The sequence below is a fragment of the Delphinapterus leucas genome, chromosome 1 (genome assembly GCF_059928025.1).
Source record: "Delphinapterus leucas isolate spDelLeu-1000000601 "Yukka" chromosome 1, BTC_Dleu_Yukka2, whole genome shotgun sequence".
NCBI lineage: Eukaryota > Metazoa > Chordata > Mammalia > Artiodactyla > Monodontidae > Delphinapterus > Delphinapterus leucas.
Window position 1 is genome coordinate 177,653,821 of NC_143129.1, and position 20,545 is coordinate 177,674,365.

The 20,545-nt window shown below is 46.6% G+C and overlaps 1 protein-coding gene across 1 annotated transcript in view; it reads right to left on the bottom strand.

The window, feature by feature from the left end:
- Positions 1-3,430: 3,430 nt before the first annotated feature.
- PADI3 (peptidyl arginine deiminase 3) overlaps positions 3,431-20,545 on the bottom strand; it is a 46,671-nt gene continuing 29,556 nt past the window's right edge. Inside the window, 1 exon segment of the mRNA XM_089900208.1 lies at positions 3,431-19,631. Within this exon segment, the coding sequence (XP_089756334.1) occupies positions 19,398-19,631 (234 nt within the window). The 3' untranslated portion in view covers positions 3,431-19,397.

A 20,545-nucleotide genomic window follows, 5' to 3' on the forward strand; every position in this document is an offset into this window, starting at 1 on the left:
GGTTAGTATTTGCATGGTATATCTTTTTTCATTCTTCCACTTTCAACCTACTTATTTCTTTATGTTTGAAGTAAGTTTTTTGTAGACAGCATATAGTTTTAAAATTCATTCTGCTAATCTCTGTCTTTTTATTGGTGCATTTAGACAATTTATATTTAATGTAATTATTGATATATTAGAGCTTAAATTTGTCATTTTATTATTTGTTTGTTTCTGTTTTCTTTTTCCTGCCTTCTTGAGGGTTACCTGAATATTTTTGCAGATTTCATTTTGATTTATCTACAGTACACTTAAGTATATCTCTTGTAGTGGAGGATGATGGTGGGAATTCTGACCTCAGCTGATACCATCCTGGCTGGAAGGCATAAGGATACCTTGTTATTACTCTCCATACGGTCTCCACTAGCACTGTGTGTGTAAATGGGTAACCTCATTGCCACTGGGTAGTCATGAAAGTCCTGACTCCCCCGCTGGCCTCCTGTAAAATATAGGAACAGTTTTACTATCTCAAGAAAATATCAACCAGATGTGTTTTGGGGGCAGGGCCATGAGACATAAAATGATTCTCTCCTTGCCATAGAAGAACCACAGAGCCCATGGTTTTTAGTCACTATGACAACAGGGGACTCCAAATCCATGTCATTTAGGGGGGTGACAGTTTATCCAGTTTCAAGTTATACCTTCAAGGTAATTCTTTCATTTGCTTTGAGTCTGGAACCCTCTATGGGACTGAGGCTAATTTTTTTCAACTAATTGCTTTGCTGCCTCGTTGAATTCCAGGTTCTTTCATTCTCTTCCTTTCTGGTTTATAGTGATTTACATTACATCCAGTTGGATAATGCAGAGCTGAAGCACTTGTCTGGCACTGCCAGGGATTTGAACAGGGATTTGGACCCAGGCAGGCTCAGTGCTCGAGCCATTTTTCCTTCAGTACTGGACGGTTTGATGTAAGGGGCATGCAGCAGACATGTAAGAGGGGCTTGCTTGGTGCTGGCAGCAATCAAGTATCTGGTCTGGATGGTGGAGAAGAAGGGCCCGATCTGCTTCCCTCTTTGTGGGGAGGAGGCTTCCCCACCTTGGCAGGGATTCATTCAAAGGATCAATTCTTCTCATCTTTGGGGAAAGCAACCAGGTCATTATTTGAGAGTTTAAAATGGACACTTCCCCCACCCCCATAGTCAAGTTTCTCTCTGTAGCTGCTGGAAGAAACTCAGAATGCCTCCAGGGTTGGAGCTCTGTATCCTGCTGATGGATACCCCCAAGATACCCTACCGTATTTCACATGGCAGGATTACCGAGTTCCATAGTCTCCGTTTAAAAAGTTCATGGGACATTTCCCCTTTCTTACTACAAGTGGCTGATAATAACAAGTTTGGGGGGGAAAAGTCTAGTTGGAGGAAACATATAAAAATATTCCCTGATTCCATCAGTCACTTCTAGCAAATAATTTTATTTCCTTCCATTTTTTTCATATATAGAATTTTAAATTTCATATCTTATGGATCCTTTTCTGTTCTTATATAGCTTTATTTATTTGTTTTTTAAAATGTCCAGTTCTTATACCAAAGGTAATATTTTTTAAATAGAAAGAGAAACTCCTCCTCACCCACACCCCCTCATTTCACTCCCCACTGGTAACTTCTGTTACCAATTAAGTGTGGATCCTTCTAGAATTTCTTCTAGAGCATTATAGATGATGAGATTATGCCAAACCTACTGTTGCACAACCTTTTTCACTTTATAGGTCTCAGGCAACTTTCCATCTTGTACATATAAATCTGATTTTTCCCTCTTTTTTCATACGTTTAAAAGATGTATTCAAAGCAAATCGTGCCCAATTTAAACCATTTCCATAGGTAATGATTGCTACAACCACTCCCACTTATCCATTTGGCATTTTGCCATTTCACAGGTCACTTCCTTTCGTAGCCAGATTTTTTCACCTAACAAAAAGGTATTTATCGTATTACCGTAAAGACCTTGCAAGTTTCATATAATCCATCAAATGGAGGTACCACAATTTTCCTACCCATTCCCAAATGCTTTTACATTTTGACCAAGCGTTATTCTCATTTTCTGTTATTATGAATTCCAAATAAACATTTCTCTCTGAATAGGGTTACTTCCTTGTTTATTTTCCTGGACGTAGAATTCCTAATATGTGAAACTGCTCTCCAAAGGATTATATAAAATCACATCTATATAAGCAATTCACGCAACTGCTCACTTCATCCTGGCTTTCCCAGCAACTTTTGTTTTTGTTTTCATTTCTGCTATTTTGATTGTGGTATTTTGTGTTTAGTTCTTAATGAGACTGAAAAATGTTCCAGATGTTTGCCATCCAATCTGCCACCCATGTTCTCGTTGTTTTAGAGCAATTTTGATCAGGAAGGATATTAGGAAGGGAAAGGACCAGAGCCAGGAGCCGGAGCCCTGCAGGCAATTCATCACCTCACAAATTCATCGCTTTGTTTTTTCTGATGAGACTATGATTGCATTTCTCCAGCAGCAACTAGAAGTTTGAACCTGGAGCTACGTTAAAATAACACTGCCATACAAACTTTTTTTAAAATATAAATTTATTTATTTTTATTTATGTATTCTTGACTGGGTCAAGGGTCTTCGTTGCTGCACGTGGGTTTTCTCTAGTTGCGGCGAATGGGGGCTACTCTTCGTTGCGGTGCGCGGGCTTCTCATTGCGGTGGCTTCTCTTGTTGTGGAGCACGGGCTCCAGGCACGCGGGTTTCAGCAGTTGCAGCACGGGGGCTCAGTAGTTGTGGCACGACGGCCCTAGAGTGCAGGCTCAGTAATTGTGGAGCACAGGCTTAGTTGCTCCGCGGCATGTGAGATCTTCCCTGACCGGGGATCTGAACCCGTGTCCCCCTGCATTGGCAGGCAGACTCCTAACCACTGCGCCACCAGGGAAGCCCTGCCATACAAACTTGAACCAAGCGCTGGTTTAAAATAACACTGACGCCTCACATTCTTCTCAGCCAGGAGGCTGACAGGCAGGGCTGGAGACTGGTGTTGCCGAGGTCTAGGTAGCGCATGCCTGTCTGGTGGCTGCCTTCTCTAGCACTCTTCTTCCTGGGTGCTCCAGACCTCACTGTGCATCCCTGTCACTAAGGAGGGCTGCCCGGACATCTTCAGCTGCCACTCAAGGGCCCTGTGAGCATAACATCAACATGCCTCTTTGTCCTATAAAGTCCAGGGCTCAGAAGCCATAATGCCTCTTTGTCCTATAAAGTCCAGGGCTCAGAAGCCATAATGCCTCTTTGTCCTATAAAGTCCAGGGCTCAGAAGCCATAATGCCTCTTTGTCCTATAAAGTCCAGGGCTCAGAAGCCATAATGCCTCTTTGTCCTATAAAGTCCAGGGCTCAGAAGCCATAATGCCTCTTTGTCCTATAAAGTCCAGGGCTCAGAAGCCATAATGCCTCTTTGTCCTATAAAGTCCAGGGCTCAGAAGCCATAATGCCTCTTTGTCCTATAAAGTCCAGGGCTCAGAAGCCATAATGCCTCTTTGTCCTATAAAGTCCAGGGCTCAGAAGCCCTAATGCAGGATGATGAGACCTGGGGCTGCCACTGTCCTCACGTTTAGGGCTCTCGTCCTGTTTTTCACTGAGCAGGGCCTCCAGTGGCTGCATTATACTACCTCTGCACCATCCTTTCATGCAATTACTAGGCATTCACTATGTGCCAAGTCCCCTTCCCAAGTCTTAAGGAATCCAGGGAAAAAGCCTCGATTTTTCTGGGATATCCTGCTTTCAAGTATGGTATCCCAATATACGTCTTCTTAACTGCCTTTGTGCAGAGAATGTTCCAGTCCTGTGCTTCCAACCAATAGCATCAACTAGCAGGTCCCGGGCTCCAGGCAGGCGCCAGGTGAAGTCCTTGACACACACCAACTCACGTGATCCTCATATCAACCCCAGGAGGAAGGGGTTATCACCCTCGTTGTGTAGGCAAATAAACTGAGGCTCAGGGAGGTTGAACAAGATCACACACTAGTGATAAAAGAAATCAGGACCTAAACCCAGATCGAGCAATGGCAAAGCCTTAACCACAAGGCTTTACTGGCCAGTTAGGAGGGAAAATAAAAGGCCCCAGACACACTGGTCTGCTGACTTAGATTCATTCACAGACATCTACTGAGCACACCTCTGTGCCTGGTGTTGTGCCAGTTATTAGGGACACAGAAGATAGAAGGGTCCTTGCCTTCAAGGGACATGAAACAAAAGTCAAAGAAACAGAACCAACAGGAGATTCTCTCTCTCAAAAAAAAAAAATATATATATATACACTGTGTGCACATGAGAGAGAGAGAGAGATTTTAAGGAATCAGCTCGCATGATTATGGAGGCTGGTGAGCCCCAAATCTGCAGAACAGGCTGGAGAGAACCCCAAGGAGGAGCTGATGTTGTGGGTTGAGTTTGAAGGCAGTCCGCTAGAAGAATTCCCCCTTCCTTGGAGGATGTCAGTCTTTTTTCTCCTCAGGCCTTCAACTGATTAGATGGGGCCCACCCACATTATGGAGGGTGATCTGCTTTACTTAAAAGTCCACTGATTTAAATGTTAATCTCATCTAAGAATACCTGCACAGCAACATCTGGACTGAAGTTTGACCAGATATCTGGGTGTCATGGCCTAGCCAAGTTGACACGTAAAATTAACCATCACAGGACACATAGTTTAGGACAGCTGTTCCTTTTTTCTCCTTATCTTTCAAAACAGCTTTGTTGAGCAGTAATTGACAAATATAATTGTATACATTTAAAGTGCACAACATGATGACGTGATGTGCATATACATTGCAGAATGATTACCAAGATCAAGATAACTAACACATCCATCACCCGACACAGTTAACGTACGTTAACTCTTGTGTGTGTGTATGTGGTAAGACCGCTTACAATCGACTCTCAGAAACTTTTAAGTATGCAATACTGTTATTGACTACAGTCACCATGCTGTATATTAGATCCTCAGAACTTATTCTTCTTATAACTGAAAATTTGTACCTTTTGACCTAAATCATCCTATTTTCCACTCCCCCAATCTCTGGCAAACCACCATTCTATTTTCCAGTTCTATGCAATGGACTTTTTTCTGTTGTTTAGATTCCACATGTATGTGATACCATCCAGTATCTAAGACAGGTGTTCTCCTTTTTTTTTTTTTTTTTTTACTTTTTTAAACTTTTTATTTTGAAATAGAAGATTCACAGGAAGTTGCAAAGATAGTACAGAGAAGCCCCATTCATTTACCCTTAAACAAGTTTGCCCCAATAGTCACATCTTGATAGTCACAATGTCAAAACCAGGAAATTGACATGAGCACAATGTGTGTGTATTTAATGTCATTTTATGACACGTGTATATTACTCTAGCTATCACCACAATCAAGATACAGACTATTCCTTCACTGCAAAGATACCCCTTGGTGCTATCTCTTTATAGTCACACCCACCCACCTACCCCTCAACCTTTCCAAACCCCTGGCAACAACTAACTGTTCTCCATCATCACAATTTTGTCATTTTGAAAATAGGATGGGTGTTCTTAACGCATATGGGTCACTTACCCTTTTGAGCATTTAAAGGAAGCAATAGAGATGCCCTTAGCTTTTCTTCCCTTGCGGATAGGGAAAGTGAGGCTTGGGGAAGAGCTGTAACTGGCCTAGGGTCATGGTCAAGTGGGTGCTATGGGAGTCTCTCTTCCTGACTCCCTGTGAGCGTTCTTCATCTTCTTGGGGCTTCTTAGTTTGGGTTACCCCAGGGGAGACTCTAAGACAAGGATCTGAGTGTAAGTCGTTTATTCGGGAGGCACTGGATACACTGGGAGGGAGTGGGAAAGTGAGACAGGGAGGGAAGAATCAGTGAAGGCATATTAGTGAGCTGGTCACCACCTGCGGCCGACTGGAGCTTAACCCACCGGGGAGCCCTGGGAAGTGGTGCGGAGCTCAGGCTCCAGAGCGAGCCCTCCCAGGAGCAGTGGAGCCAGGGTATTAATACACCCAGTCCCATCAGTCGTTGGTTAAGGGCTGCTCCTGGGGGGCGTTAGTTCCCTGCACTTTGATGGGCGGGCTCTGGTGGCCAGAGAAAACCTCAAGCAGAGTGCAGGTGCTGGCACTCTCGGGCTGGACCTCCATGAACCGAAGAGGGAGGGGGTAGGGGGGCACCGACAGCATCTGTTACAGGAGCCGTGTCCTCAGCCCTTCAAGGAGCAGGGCACAGCTGGGGACACATTTCCCCTGAAAAATGCATATGGAATATTTTGCCCACAGTTTGATGGGTTCACAGACCCCTGGGGATTCTGCTTGACGATCTCCATCTCCAGGGACTCTTTCTTCCTCTCCCCCCGCCCCGACCCGGAGATGGTCAGGGCTTTACAGACACAGCTGCCCTCTACACACACACACACACACACACACACACGCTCAGGGACTCTCCCGGGGAAAGGGGGCTCACTGATGACATGGTAGTCTGATCACCCATCTGTGGACGCCCTCCTATTCCCTGAGCTTTGGAGCAGCTGGCCTGCTTGCAGCCCACCCCCAGAAGCCCTTCCCGAGGGTTGGCAAATCCTCCGCCATCTGCCACTGGAGGCGGGGTCTGCTCTTGTTCCGGCCAGTGTGAGCCATGTTGATGAACTTGAGCCACTCATGCATGCTTTCCGTGGTTGCCTTTATATCCGTGTGCACTTCTTCAAACTGCACAATGTATTGTACATTTGGAGGAGCCTGTAACATGCAATCATTTTAAGGAATCACAACAAAGAGAACACCGTGGAAACACCACCCAGGTTGAGGAATAGAAAGTCTTCAGCACCTTTGAAACTGTTTGATGACACCTCCCTCACTCCTTCCCCCAGGTGCAGAGCAAACAATGATGCGAACTTTTGCCACCATCAGTCTGTTGCTTTTCTTCATGGTTTTTACTTTATTGTTTAGTTTTGCCTGCTTTTGGCCTTTACGTAAATGGAAGCACACTTTATTCCTCTGTGACTTGCTTCCTTCCCTTAACGTGGTGTTTGTGAGATGCATCCATGTTGATGCGTGAGCCGTAAATGGTTCATCTTCATTGCTCTCTAATATTCCGCCATATGAATATACAACAATTGAGTTATCCATCCTACTGGAGATGGGCATTGTTTCCAGTTTGAGGATAATTTGACAAATGCTGCTATGAATATTCATGTCTCTTCAGGTAGCAGTGCAAGAGTTTCTCTAGGTATATACCTAGGGAGTCAAGTTTCTGGCGTAGGGTGTGGGCATTTTTAACGTGCTGGGTAGTAACTATTTTTCAAAGTGGTTATACCAGTTTTATCCCCATCAGCAATTTATATACGAGGGTTCTGTTGTTCCGTATTCTCACTAACAGTTTTACTTTCTGTATTTATTTATTTTTGCCCATCTGGTGTGCATGTATTATTATACCACTATGGTTTTCCTTCATATTTTCCTGATTATTAATGAGGTTGAATATCTTTTTCATCTGTTTATTGGAAATCTGTGTTTTTTGTTTTGTGAAAAGCCTCTTCATAATTTTATAGTATTTTTCTAGCAGTTTGTTTCCCTTTTTCTTTTTCTGTTTTTTATTGAATGGTAGGAGTGGTTTATACATCCTAGATACTGGTCCACAAAGAACAAAATGATAAAGGAAAGGAAGGATAAACTTAGTTACACTAAAGTGAAGAACTGCTATTGACTAAAAGACAGATTAAGAGAGTAAAAAGAAAAGCCACAGCCTGGGAGAAAATATACCTGTAATACATGTAAATGGTGACAGATCAGTATATAGGGTTTATAAACAACTTCTCCCATGCAATAATAAAATGTCTGGCCCTCTGTTCTGTGTAAATGGACTGTCTATCTCTGCATAAATTCTACATTGTTTGATTTACTATGGCTTTATAATAAGTCAACACCTGGTAGAGCAAGTTTTCACACCTTGTCATCTTCAGGAGTGACTTAGCTATTCTTGGTTCTTAATACTTCTATATACATTTTATAATCAGCTTATAAGTTCTACACACACATACACTGTAGCTATTCTAATTGGGTTTGCATTAATTTACAGATCTTGGGGAGAATTGGCATTTTTTTCAATATTAAGCTTTGAATTTATAAACATGGTAACTCTCTCCATGAATTTAGATCTTCTCTAATGTTTTTCAGTACAGTTGTATAGTATACTCCATAAAGGTTTTACACATCTTTTGTTAGATTTGCTCTTTGGTGTTTTATTTTGTTTTTCTTTTTTATTGCTATTATAAGTGATATATTTAAATTTAAAATTTTTTTCTATTTGCTGTTGGTATATAGAAATCCAATTGATTTTTGTATTGGTTTTGTAATGATAGCCTTGCAAAACCCTCTTATTGATTCTTGTAGCCTGTAGATTCTTTTGGATTTCTACATATATAATCATTCTTTTCTGATCCTTAAAACTTTTATTTCTTTCTCTTGCCTTACCTACTACATGGACTTTCTTTGTTCAGTGCTGAATAAAAGTGATGATAGCAGACACTCTTGTCTTATTCTGATCCTAGAAGGAACGCTTTCAATATTCCATCATTAAGTATAGTTTTTGATGTGGGTTTCTTGGTTGTCAAACTCTACCAGCACTAGAGTTACCTGGAGAGCTTATTGAAACAGATTACTCCCCTACCCCAAACCCCAGAGTTTCAGATTCAGTAGGTCTTGGTGAACCGTGAGGGTTTTCATTTTGGACAAGTTCCTTGGCAATGCTGATGCCCTTTGAGATCCACCATGATAGATATTCTTTATCAGGTTAAAGAAGTTCCTTTCTAGTCTTAGTTTTTTCTTGTTTTGTTTTTTTTTTTTTTGCGGTACGCGGGCCTCTCACTGCCGTGGCCTCTCCCGTTACGGAGCACAGGCTCCGGATGCGCAGGCTCAGCGGCCATGGCTCACGGGCCCAGCTGCTCCGCGGCACGTGGGATCATCCCGGACTGGGGCATAGAACCCGTGTCCCCTGCATCGGCAGGCGGACTCCCAACCACTGAGCCACCAGGGAAGCCCTATTCTTAGTTCTTTATTTTAAAATCATAAATGGAAGTTTTATCAACTGTTATTTTCTGATTTATGGAGAAAATTGTGTAATTTTTTTCTTTGACCTGTTAATCTATTGAACTGATTTTCTAAGATGAAGTTTGCATTCCTGGGATCCATTTAATTTGACCTGGTATTGTATAATCTGATGTTGTATCCTTTTCGAATGCAGTTTGCTAAGAGTTTTACTTAGAATATTTTTGTTTCTGGGTTCATTGCTGTGTCTATAGGTTTCCTTTCTCATGCTGTTCTTGTCATGTGTAGTACTTAGCTCAGATTAAGTGCTAAAAAATGGGAGCCATCATAGTTATTATTATTATATGCCGATTATTATTATTATGGCCTTATAATCGTACGTACCCTGCCAGGGTAAGTATTATTATGCCCTTATAATAATAAGTATTAATTAATAAATAAGAATAATACTTATAATAATAAGTCATTCACTGCTATATCTCCAGAATCTACCACTGAGCTGGACACATAATAGGGATAATTGTGCCCATATAAAGTAGGCATGAGGATTAAATAGCTAGATAATAAGGAACCAATAACTATAGTAAGGCACTAATCCTGTGGGGAGTGAGTGGGAATAGAAAGTAAAGAAATGAATTTTGGTTGGGTGCTTACGGCCTGCCAGGGGCTGGTCTAGTCCTCAGAGAACCCAAAAAGCAAGCAGTCCTCACATTTTACAGATGAGTAAGCAGAGGCCCTGCCCCAGGCGGTCTCTCATCAGGTTTTTGCTGCTACAAGGTCGTCGAGGACCCTGACTCCTCCACACCCTTTTACAAAGGTCTGTGTGTGGCAGGAATCATTTGGCATGTTGCCTTCCTTCTAGTAATGAGAATCAGATGCCTAACTCTGGTTCCCTTCTTGCATGGGCTGCTGGGAAGCTCAGATCCTAACTCTGAGCTTAACCACAGGTGCTAGTTCGATCCTCATGGTCATAGATATGTTTGTCCTTTCCCATGACCTTTATGTCCGAGATTTTTCCTGCTTTGATATCTTTATGTTTCTCTACTTTTTAGTCACCTGCTTGTTGAATATTTCCTTATTATAAGTGGCCTGGAGTCCCTTGAGAAATGTGTCAAGGAAATAAAAAATTAAAAATAGAGAATAAGGGGCTTCCTTGGTGGCACAGTGGTTGAGAGTCTGCCTGCCGATGCGGGGGACATGGGTTCGTGCCCCGGTCCGGGAAGATCCCATGTGCCGCGGAGCAGCTAAGCCTGTGAGCCATGGCCGCTGAGCCTGCGCGTCCGGAGCCTGTGCTCCGCAACGGGAGAGGCCACAACAGTGAGAGGCCCACGTACCGCAAAAAAAAAAAAAAAAAAAAAAGAGAATAAGTAAGTATAATGATTGAGCTGTCCAGGAGCCTCTTCGGTCATGTTACTCACATGAAAACTCCTTTCTGAATGATTCCCTGCCCAGCCCTGCTCAGGTCCCTGCTCGCCCGAGCCCTGGAAACTGCCCAGGACAGCTATAATTTCTGCAATTAAGGTAATTAAGATGTTCCAATTGTTATAATTAACACTGAGATGCTGTTTCTCAAGATGCTGAGACTCATTTAAAGACCCAAGACAGGTTCAAAAAAGAAACTATGGAACTAACTTTACTGCTGGCCTTAAACCCTTCAAAGACAGCTCTGCTTCAGGGATTTATCAATCGCGCTTCGTTTGCATCCACTGGTTCATGACACACACGTCAGATGAGCACCCACACCGACAACGCTCACCCTCGGCTTTCCAAGCATGCGTTCCTTTCTAGGAACTCCAAGGGTGACTCCTGCGCCCTGACATCCTGTCAGCAACCATCCCAAATCCTTGCTACCCGACCAGGAGACCCAGGACAGGTGCCCAGAACTGATGGGACGGACTTGGGGGAATAGAGTCCAGCCCCTCTCCCACGCTGAGCCTCATGAAAACCTGCCCAATGTTCGTTTCAGCTTCAGATCGTAAGGGAGTGGCCACTGACACATCGCAGTGGGCAAACGGGAGACACCACTGCCCACCCCCAGTGGGCAGCAAATGCTAACACTTGTGGTCTTAATGAAGGCTTTGCTGTCACCTGACTTCTTATGTGTCCGGCTTCTCTTTTTTTTTTTTGGCTGCGTGGGGTCTTAGTTGCCGCACTCGGGATCTTCACTGGGGCACGCAGGATCTTTAACTGCAGTGCGCGGGCTTCTCTCTAGTTGTGGCATGCGGGTTTTCTCTCTCTGGTTGTGGTGCACAGGCTCCAGAGCGCATGGGCTCTGTAGTATGTGGCACACGTGCTCTCTCGCTGAGGAGCGCGATCTTAGTAGCTGCAGCGCGCAGACTTTGTTGCCCTGCGGCATGTGGGATCTTAGTTCCCTGACCAGGGATTGAACCCGTGTCCCCTGCATTGGAAGGCGGATTCTTTACCACTGGACCACCGGGAAAGTCCTTGTCCGGCTTATCTTAAAAAATATTTATCATCAGAAAAAAGCAGGCAAGATTGTTGGTGGGAATGTAAATTTATACAGCCACTATGGAGAACAGTATGGACGTTTATTAAAAAACTAAAAATAGAACTACCATATGACCCAGCAATCCCACTACAGGGCATATACCCTGAGAAACCATAATTCAAAAAGGCACATGTACCCGAATCTTCACTGCAGCACTATTTACAATAGCCAAGACGTGGAAACAATCCAAATGTCATCAATCGACATATGAATGGATAAAGAAGATGTGGTACATACAATGGAATATTACTCAGCCATAAAAAGGAACGAAATTGGATCATTTGTAGAGACATGGATGGACGTAGAGACTGTCATACAGAGTGAAGTAAGTCAGAAAAAGAAAAACAAATATCATATCTTAATGCATATATGTGGAATCGAGAAAAATGGTAGAAATGAACCTATTTTCAGGGCAAGAATAGAGACGCAGACATAGGGAATGGACATGTGGACACGGCGGGGGTAAGGAGAGGGTAGGACGAATTGGGAGATTAGGATTGACATATATGCACTACCATGGGTAAAATTGATGGCTAGTGGGAATCTGTTGTATAGCACAAGGAACTCAGCTCAGTGCTCTGTGGTGACCTAGATGGGTGGCATGGGCGGGTGAGTGGGAGAGAGGTCCAAGAGGGAGGGGATATATGTACACACATAGCTGATTCACTTCGTTGTACAGCAGAAACTAACAGAACATTGTAAAACAACTATACTCCGATAAAAAAAGAAAATTTTAAAAAAAGGAAAAAAGCAGGCAAGAGACTCCTTAGGTGGCAGTGCAGAAAAAACGAGGCTTTGGAGCCAAACATACCTGTCTTTTTAGCTTACTCGGGTAAGTTACTTCAAGTTACTTTCTCCCTGTCACTGAGCTGCAGTTCGCTGAGTGCCAGGCCCTATGCCAATCACCTACCCGGATCTGTCACACTGCTCACAACACCGCCCTGAGATGGGTACTGTCACTATCCCCATTCTACCAATGAGCAAAGTAAAGTTCAGAGAGGTTAAGCAATCAGCCCGAAGTCACACAACTGGCAGTGGCAAAGCTAGGAAGCACACCCTGGCAGCCTGGCCCCGGAGCCCAGGCTCTGAACTGTGCTACAGTCACTGTCACTTATTGCCTGGGTACATAGTATGTGCTCAACAAATATTCACTGGATTAAATGAAAATATGTTTGAGAGTCCACTCCTGTTTCCTTCCCATCTGCAGAGCTCTTCCTCATGAGCAATGGCAGGGACAGTTTCGCAGATAAATCTCAACCTACTTCTGTGTTGGCACGCCAATTGCTCCATGGCCACAAATAGGGAAGCAGAAAAGACAGAAAGAGACACTTCCCAACACGCTTTCATCAGTCCCCAGGCCCTTCCTAAGGCCCTTTGTCAGATTCCCTTGCAGAAACCCTTGACTCATTAATCTCTCTCCAGGAAACCCTGCTTGCAGTGTCTCTTGCTCAGCGAGCGAGACCCAGAACCACAACATGAATGGGCCCGGGATGGGGTGAGGGATCAGAGAGGAACCTACAGGGGTGGGTCTGTGCTGTCTGGCCACCACTGTGAGAAGAAGGCTGGCTCTGCATCCCTAAGGGTAGGACACGAAGTGAATAGAAGTGAGACTTGAGCCGAAAACTGAAGGATGAGCCCTGGCAAGCTTCTCGCCATGAACGAGGTTTTTCTCCTGGCCCAGTGTCCTTCTCCTCTGGGCTCGGGGTGGCTAGGGGTCAACGAGGAATTCCTTCCCCTCTGGGTTCGGGGTGGCTAGGGGTCAACGAGGAATTCCTTCCCCATCGTCTATAACGTGGACCCGGCTCTGGAGGTGGCTGCCCAGCCAACGACCACATTTCCCAGAGTCCCCTGCATCCACACGTGGCCACTGAGTTCTCCCTGTTGGACTGTAAACGGAAGTGATGTGGGGCCCTTCTGGCCTGAGGTGGTTCAGATACTGGTGTGCTTTCTCCGCCCTCTCTCTTCTCTTTTCTGGGGGCTCAAGGTCAATGCCCACAGTGAAGCCAACAGAACCTCCATCAGCCTGGGTCCCTGAGGGACGGTGTGGAACAGAGCTCCCCCACTCCACCCCAACACACGTACTTACCATTCAGACCTGAACCACCTTAGACTGTTGGCCTGAGCAGGAGATAAACACAGGCAGTGTCTGAGCCATTACACATTTTATAGTCTATTTGTTAGAGCAGCTGGCCTCCCTGAATGCTTACTTCCTCCCAAACGGCTCCTATCCCTTTTTCCTCCACAGCATCACCATTCTCCCAGTTAATAAAGCTAAACACCTTCTAGGAATGTATTCTAGGGAGACTCATGAATGTGTACACCAGGAAACGTCTCCAAGAATGGTGAGAGCCACATTGTTATAGCAAGTGTAGGAAGAACCCGAGACACTTTGACAGAAAGAGGTATAAATAAATCGCATTCACAAAATGGAATACTACACAGCAGTGAAAAGGAATGGATTACGGTGACCAGCAACATGAATGAATCTCACCAACACAGTGGTGAGTGAAAAAAACAAGTCAAAGAATAACACAACGAATATTGTTCTATGCATATAAATTCTAAAAACAGGCAAAATGCAAGAGTAGGTCGTTCAGAGATACTGAGATAGGTGGTAAAATTATAGAGAGAAGCAAAGTCATGATAAACACAAAATTCAGATTAGCGAGACCCCTGGGTGTGGGAGAGGCGTGCGAAGGCTCACCCACAGGACTGTGGAGGGGTTTGGAATGTTCTCTTTCTTAAGGAAATCAGTGCCGAGTACACAGGCTTTTCACTTCCTAATTATCCTTTAAATCATTTAGAAACATCATAAAAACTTTTTTGTACCCTTGATCTACTTCATAAAAAATCAATAAGTAATAAGTCTGGAAACCCGGCAGCTGACCCCACCTCTCCCCATTCCCACCTCCTGTCCATCAGCAAGCCTGCTGCTTCCTGTTTTCACACAAATGGAGAGTTGAACAGGGTCACTTCTCTGGCTGAACTAACGTGCAGCCCTCTGACCTGTGTCTTTGCTCCCATCCCATTCCTTACCCCCAAATCTCACGCTAAGCTGTTCCACGTCTAGAGCAATCTTTAAAACAACGTAGGCCAAATCACATCACACCCTGCTTAGAGGGGTCCCCACTGCATCGGAGTGACAGCCAGGCTCATCACTGTGGCCTACCAGACCCCAGAGACCGGGACCTGCCTTCTCTTCTACCATCACCCACGCCACTCTCCTCATTCCCTACGCTCCCCCACTAGAGGCCTTTGGCCAGGTTTTAGAACATGTCAGGCCAGTCCCCACTCAGGGCTTTGGCACGGTCTCCTCTCTCCACCTGGCTCCTTCCCAGCCTTCCAACCCAGTCTGAGATGCCACCTCCTCAGAAGGCCTCCCTGACCTCTTGTTGAAGGTAGATCCCCTGTGGCTCCCAGCCCCATGTCCCATTTATTTCCTTCCTGATCCGAGTATCACTTGGTGCTGGGTCACTGCGGGCTCCATGGAGGAAAGGGCTCCCTGTGGTCTGTACTGTGACAAGGGCTATCTTGTCCTTTATACTCTCTCCAGGACTTCGACCTGGACTTTGATTTCCAAGGGTTGCCACGGTCTTTGGCCCAAAACACAGCTCATTTTTATTTTTTTATAAAAAGCTTTTATACATATACACACCAATGTAATTAAAATAAGTAAATCACATGTGTGGCCAAAATGCACCCTACTTTTAAGCTTTTTTTTTTTTTTTTAAGCCATTGTCTGTCTGCTTGGCTTCTTCCTGCTCCGTGCCACACCCATGCTAACCGGGTGGACCGGTCCATGTTTTTTCCATGATCGTATAATCATCAATCAATACACACACATACACACACGGGGGCGGGGGGGGCATGGCTCTGAGGTCACAGTGACCACGCTGACGTCATAATGCACAAACTCTTTTGTGTCTTGTCTTTCTTACTCGATACTTTGTGGAAATTTCTCCAAGTCAGTTGGGATACTTCCTACTGGTTCTTGTTAAATGACAGTGTAACAGTCCAAGGTGTGAAATATACCAGAATGTGTTCAAAGACACCCTCTTGATAAACCGTTCACTTTGTATCCAGGAGTTTTTGCCACGATGAATAGGAAAGGGTTGGGGTTTCAACCCAGGTGTGCATCAGAACCATCTGGGAAGCTTTACAATATACAGTTGCCCAGGCCCAGGGATTTGGCCTCGGGAGGCCTGGCTGGAGGGGTTGGGGGCCCAGGAATCTGTATTTTTAATGACTCTTCCAGGAAATTTTGTGTGCACTCTGTTTAAGAACCTCTGGCCCAGCAAGAAAATTTGACTGTAGCAGGAACTGTCTGGTTGTTGAAGGTGCCACCACAACCTGAGTGGCTGCCACAAAAGGGGAACCACGACCCCCTGAAACTGCTGATCCCAGACTGGGGGAGGGGTACCGGTGCAGGGGCGGGGCAGAGATGCTTAGGAGGACAATATGGCAGGGGTCGTTGATACTCCACGCTGGCCACAAGGCACAATCACCGGGCAACTTTTTACAACATCCCAATATCCAGACGGGATCTCCAAGGGGGAGGAGGACTCTGCTAGGTTTTCATTTTTTTTGAGGCGGGGTTTTGTTTTGTTTTGTTTTGTTTTTTGGCCACGCCTGTGGGATCTTAGTTCCCCGGGTAGGGATTGAACTCCGGGCACTCGGCAGTGAAAGCGCGGAGCCCTAACCACTGGATCGCCAGGGAATTCCCTTTTCTTTCTTTTTTTTTCCTGCTAGGTTTTAAGAGCCTTCCAGGTGATTCTAATTTGAGAACCACTGGCGTGGCTGGCTGAGAACCCCGGCTATGGAGGTCACATGTCCAGGCTCACCTGCCTCCCCCACTTCATAGCTCTGTGACCCGGGCAGTTTCCTTCATTTCTCTGTGTCTCAGTTTCCTTGTCTATACAGTGAGGCTAATAATTGCAACTACCTATTAGCCTGTCATGAAGAGCAAATGAGATGATGCGTGTAAAGTGTCTCTGGTACATGCCCAGCACACAGCTCACACTCACCATCATTCCGCTGTAGGAGATGTGGATGACATTGACCCTACAGGAAATGACAGTTCCATTGACTCGGTCCAGTCGTCCAGAATTCCTTTCCGGCCACCCTACCCTGGAGCCCCAGCAATCCCACCTGACACTCCCGCCCTCCGGGGCTGCCAGGGAAGGGGCAGGAGACCACAGGGTTGGGCAACCTCCTGAAGTTACTTATTCCTAATTCTGAATATAGCATGAGTCAGGCAGGCCCAGTGCCACCCAAGTTGTAAATCTCTACAAGAAAGATAGGCTCTCACTCCTCTCTGGGCAGGAGCCTCCTCCTGGGTCAACCTCATGCAACTGAGCCCAGCAGGATATGACCTGAGAGTTGCCAGGACAGCCTTCCCTTCCCTTCCCTTCCTCCCAAATCTGACCTCTGGGTCTCAAAAGGTCTTTGTCCCCTATTTGAATGCAGAAATTAGGAGTATATATGCAGAGCCATCATTTGGGGATGGTCCAGGGGGTGTTATATAACAACAGTGACCTTTTATCAAGCACTTACTACGCGCCAGGCACGGTGCTACTAGGCACCTCACTTAAACCCCACTCAAGCTCTGTGAGGCAGGCACGATCATCATGCCCATTTTACAGAGGAGGAAACTGAGTCTCAGAGAGCTTAAATGCACAGCTGAGAAGAGTCAGTTCAGCGTCAGGTCATCTGACTCCGAGGCACGTGGCCTTTTCACTGTGCCATATTGCTTTGTCCAGGAACCCTGTCGGGCGGGCAGAGTGCCTGGGCATGCTCTACCTTCTCCTGCCCACCCCTGAGTCAGACCCTGGAGAGGGGGAGTGGAGAGGGACAACATGCTTCAAGATGGGCGTAGTAGGGCTACAGGAAAACAGGCCTCCTCCTCGTCTACTCCCTCCACACACCCCCATCCAGGGCTTTTGGTCCTGCCTCTGCTGCCTGTGCTCCCCTACTTCCAGGCCTTTGCACAGCCGTTCCCAGTGCCCAGAAGCTTGCTCCCCTGCTTACCCGCAGCTCGGTGTCATCCTCCAGTCTCAGCTCAAATGTCACCTCCGTTGAGAGGTGACAATTATCCTGCTGAAGCAAGTCCCTATCCCCTCTATTCCCTGGCCCTCACTTCCTCCACTTAATGGCACTTAGCTATTTGTGTTTCTTTTCTTGCTACCTCCCTAGATGTAAACTCCTGAGGTTAGAGATTTTTGCCTGGCAAAACCCAGCCCTAGGGCCAGCTTGAGTTTTTATGGGTTTTGCATCTCCGGAGAGAATACAGGGCTTGGAAGGGACAAGCAAAGAGAGCGATTTCCTGGGGCTCTAGAGCAAGCCCGCCGGGGCCTTCATGGGGTGCTCATGGCCTCCCCATGGGCAGGAAGGAGGATGTCTCTGAGGGCACATGGTAGGCCTCTCCATGCTCCACATACACTGGCTTCCCTCACTGCCACACTCATGATGCAACCTTCCAGCCACAGCCCAGACCCTCACCCTGCCATGCTCACGTGGTCCTGGCAGCCTGACATTTGACCCCTGGGCTTGCATTTATGCATCCGTATCATTGCAACTGTCCACGGTGGCCCTAACTCATCCTATGGCCAAGATGGAGCAACCTCACAGTCTTACCAAAATTTGGGCTTCTCAGCCTCATCTTCTTGGGGGTCAGGCAAGCAAATACTTCAGCCGCAAAAAAACTTCTCTGTTCTTGCTGTTGTGTTCTAAGCCCAAAGAAGGGCCCAAATTAGACTCAAACCATTTGTGTTTCTGTAGCTTTATTAGCCAGGGATGGAAACACAGCTGGACCCACACAACACACATGTAACTGACACACATCTGGAGAAAACCACCCAACCCCTCCCCCCACTCCCCTGCACTCAGAGCGCTTCATTCCCAGAGTTGCCCCCTTGTGAGCCGTCTCGGTGGGTCCGGCCCACCAGGCCCCCCTCTCCTGAGGCAGAGCAAGATATGGAAGTATTGACCGGGAGTCAACAGAAAGCCTAGGACTGATTTTACCAGGGCTCTCCCCTCCTGCAGAGAGGACCCAGGGCCACTGATGCACCCCATGTATTATGAAGGACATTTTTCACCCTTGCACCCAGTCTTGCCAATCTCCGGGAATTCCCCAGATATTTTCATCTCCAAGAAATTCCAGGAGGTCTTAGAACCAAGTCAGGTTTCTGAACATCAGCTGATGAGATGTTTCTAAGGCTAAGGGGTGACTACCATTGCTTCAACATGTGTCTAGAAGCACCTACTATGTTAAAGCTCCTGCTGGGCACTGGGCGGGGGTGGCGTTCAACACCTGGTCAGGAGCCTGGGAGTTGGAATGCTGGTCCCGCCTCTGCTCCTTTCCTGTGGGTGAGGCTATGGGCTGGATCTCTCTCCTGTGACTTTAGGACGTTAGTTCCCCTGTAGCTCCAGAGGCAATCAGACCAAAGCAGGATTGTGGGTCCTTCCTCTGTTAGGACACACAGGCCAAGAGGGCAGAGGAGATGCATGGATGTTTCTAGACCCCAAAGTGAATTAGGCCCCATACAGAGGATTTGGGGGAAGGGGGGAGGGGGATGTTTGGAGGAGTTCCCGTGGGTCATGTTGATCCGCATGAGAGGCCACAAGAAACGAGGTCCTTCTTATTGGGAGGCCAAGGGGAATCAAGGCTGAAAACCAAATGGGTTGCAGGTGAGGCGTGAACACTTCTAAGGAAAAGGCTTCCAAGAGGGTGTTCCATCTGGAAACTTGGAGTCTCTTGACACTTATTGTTCAGGGGCCTGTCTCAGTCTCCATCACCCAGGCCGACATCCCACCCCAGGGGTAAAGGATGGTGGGGGGATGGGCTCAGGGCACCATGTTCCACCACCTGAAGGAGAAGGTCTGCCGGCGCACGATGGTGCCGCAGTGCACCTCCCCGTGCAGCTTGTGGTATAGGGTGAAGTCGTCAGTGAAGGTGCACTGGAGGCCCAGCGGCTCCAGCAGGGACCGCACCTTCTCCCCCAGGCAGCAGCGGCCGTAGATGATGGGTCCGAAGGGCTTGGGGATGCCCAGGTGCTTCCCCAGCACCAGCATGTTCACCTACAACAAAGGGGGAGCCCAGGTCAGGGGCAGCACTTCATCATCGACTCCCACCCCAGCACCCTCACTATACCCGGCAGGACCTGGGTTTGTCTTTGAGGCAGGCTTGCAAATAGCTACTCGCCTCTCCAGGCAGCGGGAGAAGAACTTGGGCTGCTAAGAAATCTGGCCAGCTGTGCATTGCCATGAGCACGTCTGCAGAGTTCACAATGACAACTTATTTCTCTGGTGACTGCCCTCCTTATTGGTGGATCATGGTGGTTGCCATGTCTGTGCTACAGAATCCCAAACTCCTAGGCTGTAGCCAATTGGACCAGGGTAGACATATGACCCCAGCTGGATCAATCAGATTCTCTCCTCCGGTGTTTGAAGTTGATATGGTGGGAGAGTTGAGTCAATCTCTGCCTGTGTCTATACTTACATGTGGCCATATTAATATTCATCCCCAGGGACAGAGGAGCAAGGGAAACCAAGAAATGGAGGAGGAGAAGCAGGGAAGGAGAGGGATGAATGATGTAGACGCAGAGACAAGAAATGGTTCCACGCGCTCCTGATGTCCCCCACAGCTGCCCCTGGCTTTCCTGGGGTCCTTATACTAAATCTTCTGCTCTGGCTGAAGCTGGCTTGGGTGGTCCTCCTGCAACACAAGAATCTGGACCAGTGCACAAGCTTCTTGGGGGCACAGACATAATTGCCAGGCCTCCTTAGAGATGCAGGAAGGAAAAGGAGTGATGAGAGGCTTTACAAGTGGGGAAATCAAAGATGTCAAAAAGCCAGAAAGGGGAAGGAAAAAAGGAGGGATGAAGCAGTGGTGGTGTGGACGGGCTCCCTGCGAGCCTCTGATGATGGGCGAGTCTAGCTCCTCTGGAGGATGGAGGTGTAGAGGGTTTGAAAGGGTAGGGGAAAGAAGAAGG